We start from the raw sequence: 990 nt of genomic DNA, 5'->3' as shown, positions 1-990 counted from the left end.
AGCAATCTGGACTTTGAACCTTGAACAGAGTCTTTCTAATTTTTATTTTTTTAACTTTTTTTAGCTGAGCCATCCTGCCACCTGTTGGCAGCTCAGCGGCAGCTCAGCTCGGGCCAGACTCGTACCGCTGTTGCTCAGAGCTCAAACCTTTGAAGCGTGCTCTTAACCAACTGAGCCACTCAGCCGGCCCCTAGAGTCTTTCTAATTTTAATCAACTATCGTGTCTATTGCAACACCTCACCAGGATAAAAGGTATTAAATATTTTATTTCAACATAAAAATGGTAGTGTTTTTCTGGAGCACATTTTGATCTCGTAAAAGGATAGAAATGTCATTGGAGGGGAAAAAATGAAAATGAAAAAAGATAACCCATTATTCAGTTGTATACTGTTAAGCAGGAGACAATTTGAAGAAAGCAGATTATACCTTAACATTTTATTTTAGTAAATTAATACTTTATAGTCTTTCCACCTCTATCTGGGGACATTAGGAAAACATACTTGGAAAACAATATTTGAGTCTGGAAGGAAAAGTAAGATAGTTCAAAATACAAAGAGACTTTTATATTTGCTAACTAGGTTATTTTTAATCTTGTAATTCTTGTATGTTCTGTCAGTGGGTGGAGTCAGAAACTCATAAATTTTGTAACAAAAATGTTTTAAATTCCAAATGTTAACAAACTTTTACTTAGACTAAGATTTCAAAGTGTCATTAATCTATGTTGCTTTAAGGAAATGAATTTCAGAATCAGGAACATGATATTTAATTTGTTAATCATAATATAAGAATAGTTCATTATATGCCATGAAATGAATTTCCTATCATATCAGACTTACCATTACTACCCAAACACCAACCACCACCATGAATATAAAATAAGCCCCTTCTTAACGATTCTGGCTTTCGTTTTGGCACATATATACGAACAGGAATGCTGTTAAATGTTGTATCGCTCACAGTAACATTTTCATCTGATGTTGGTGGAACGAC

General features: G+C 34.1%; 1 protein-coding gene across 1 annotated transcript in view; it reads right to left on the bottom strand.

Moving 5' to 3' along the window:
• Nucleotides 1-990, bottom strand: part of LOC109378633 (arylacetamide deacetylase-like) — a gene marked incomplete at its 5' end in the record, with an annotated part of 21256 nt that extends 20266 nt beyond the window's left edge. Inside the window, one exon of the mRNA XM_019634946.1 lies at nt 837-990. Coding sequence (XP_019490491.1) covers nt 837-990 — 154 coding nt within the window. The remainder of the gene's footprint in view (nt 1-836) is intronic.

Source organism: Hipposideros armiger, unplaced genomic scaffold (genome assembly GCF_001890085.2).
Source record: "Hipposideros armiger isolate ML-2016 unplaced genomic scaffold, ASM189008v1 scaffold_2310, whole genome shotgun sequence".
NCBI classification, from domain to species: Eukaryota; Metazoa; Chordata; class Mammalia; order Chiroptera; family Hipposideridae; genus Hipposideros; species Hipposideros armiger.
This window is presented reverse-complemented; position numbering and strand designations above follow the sequence as displayed.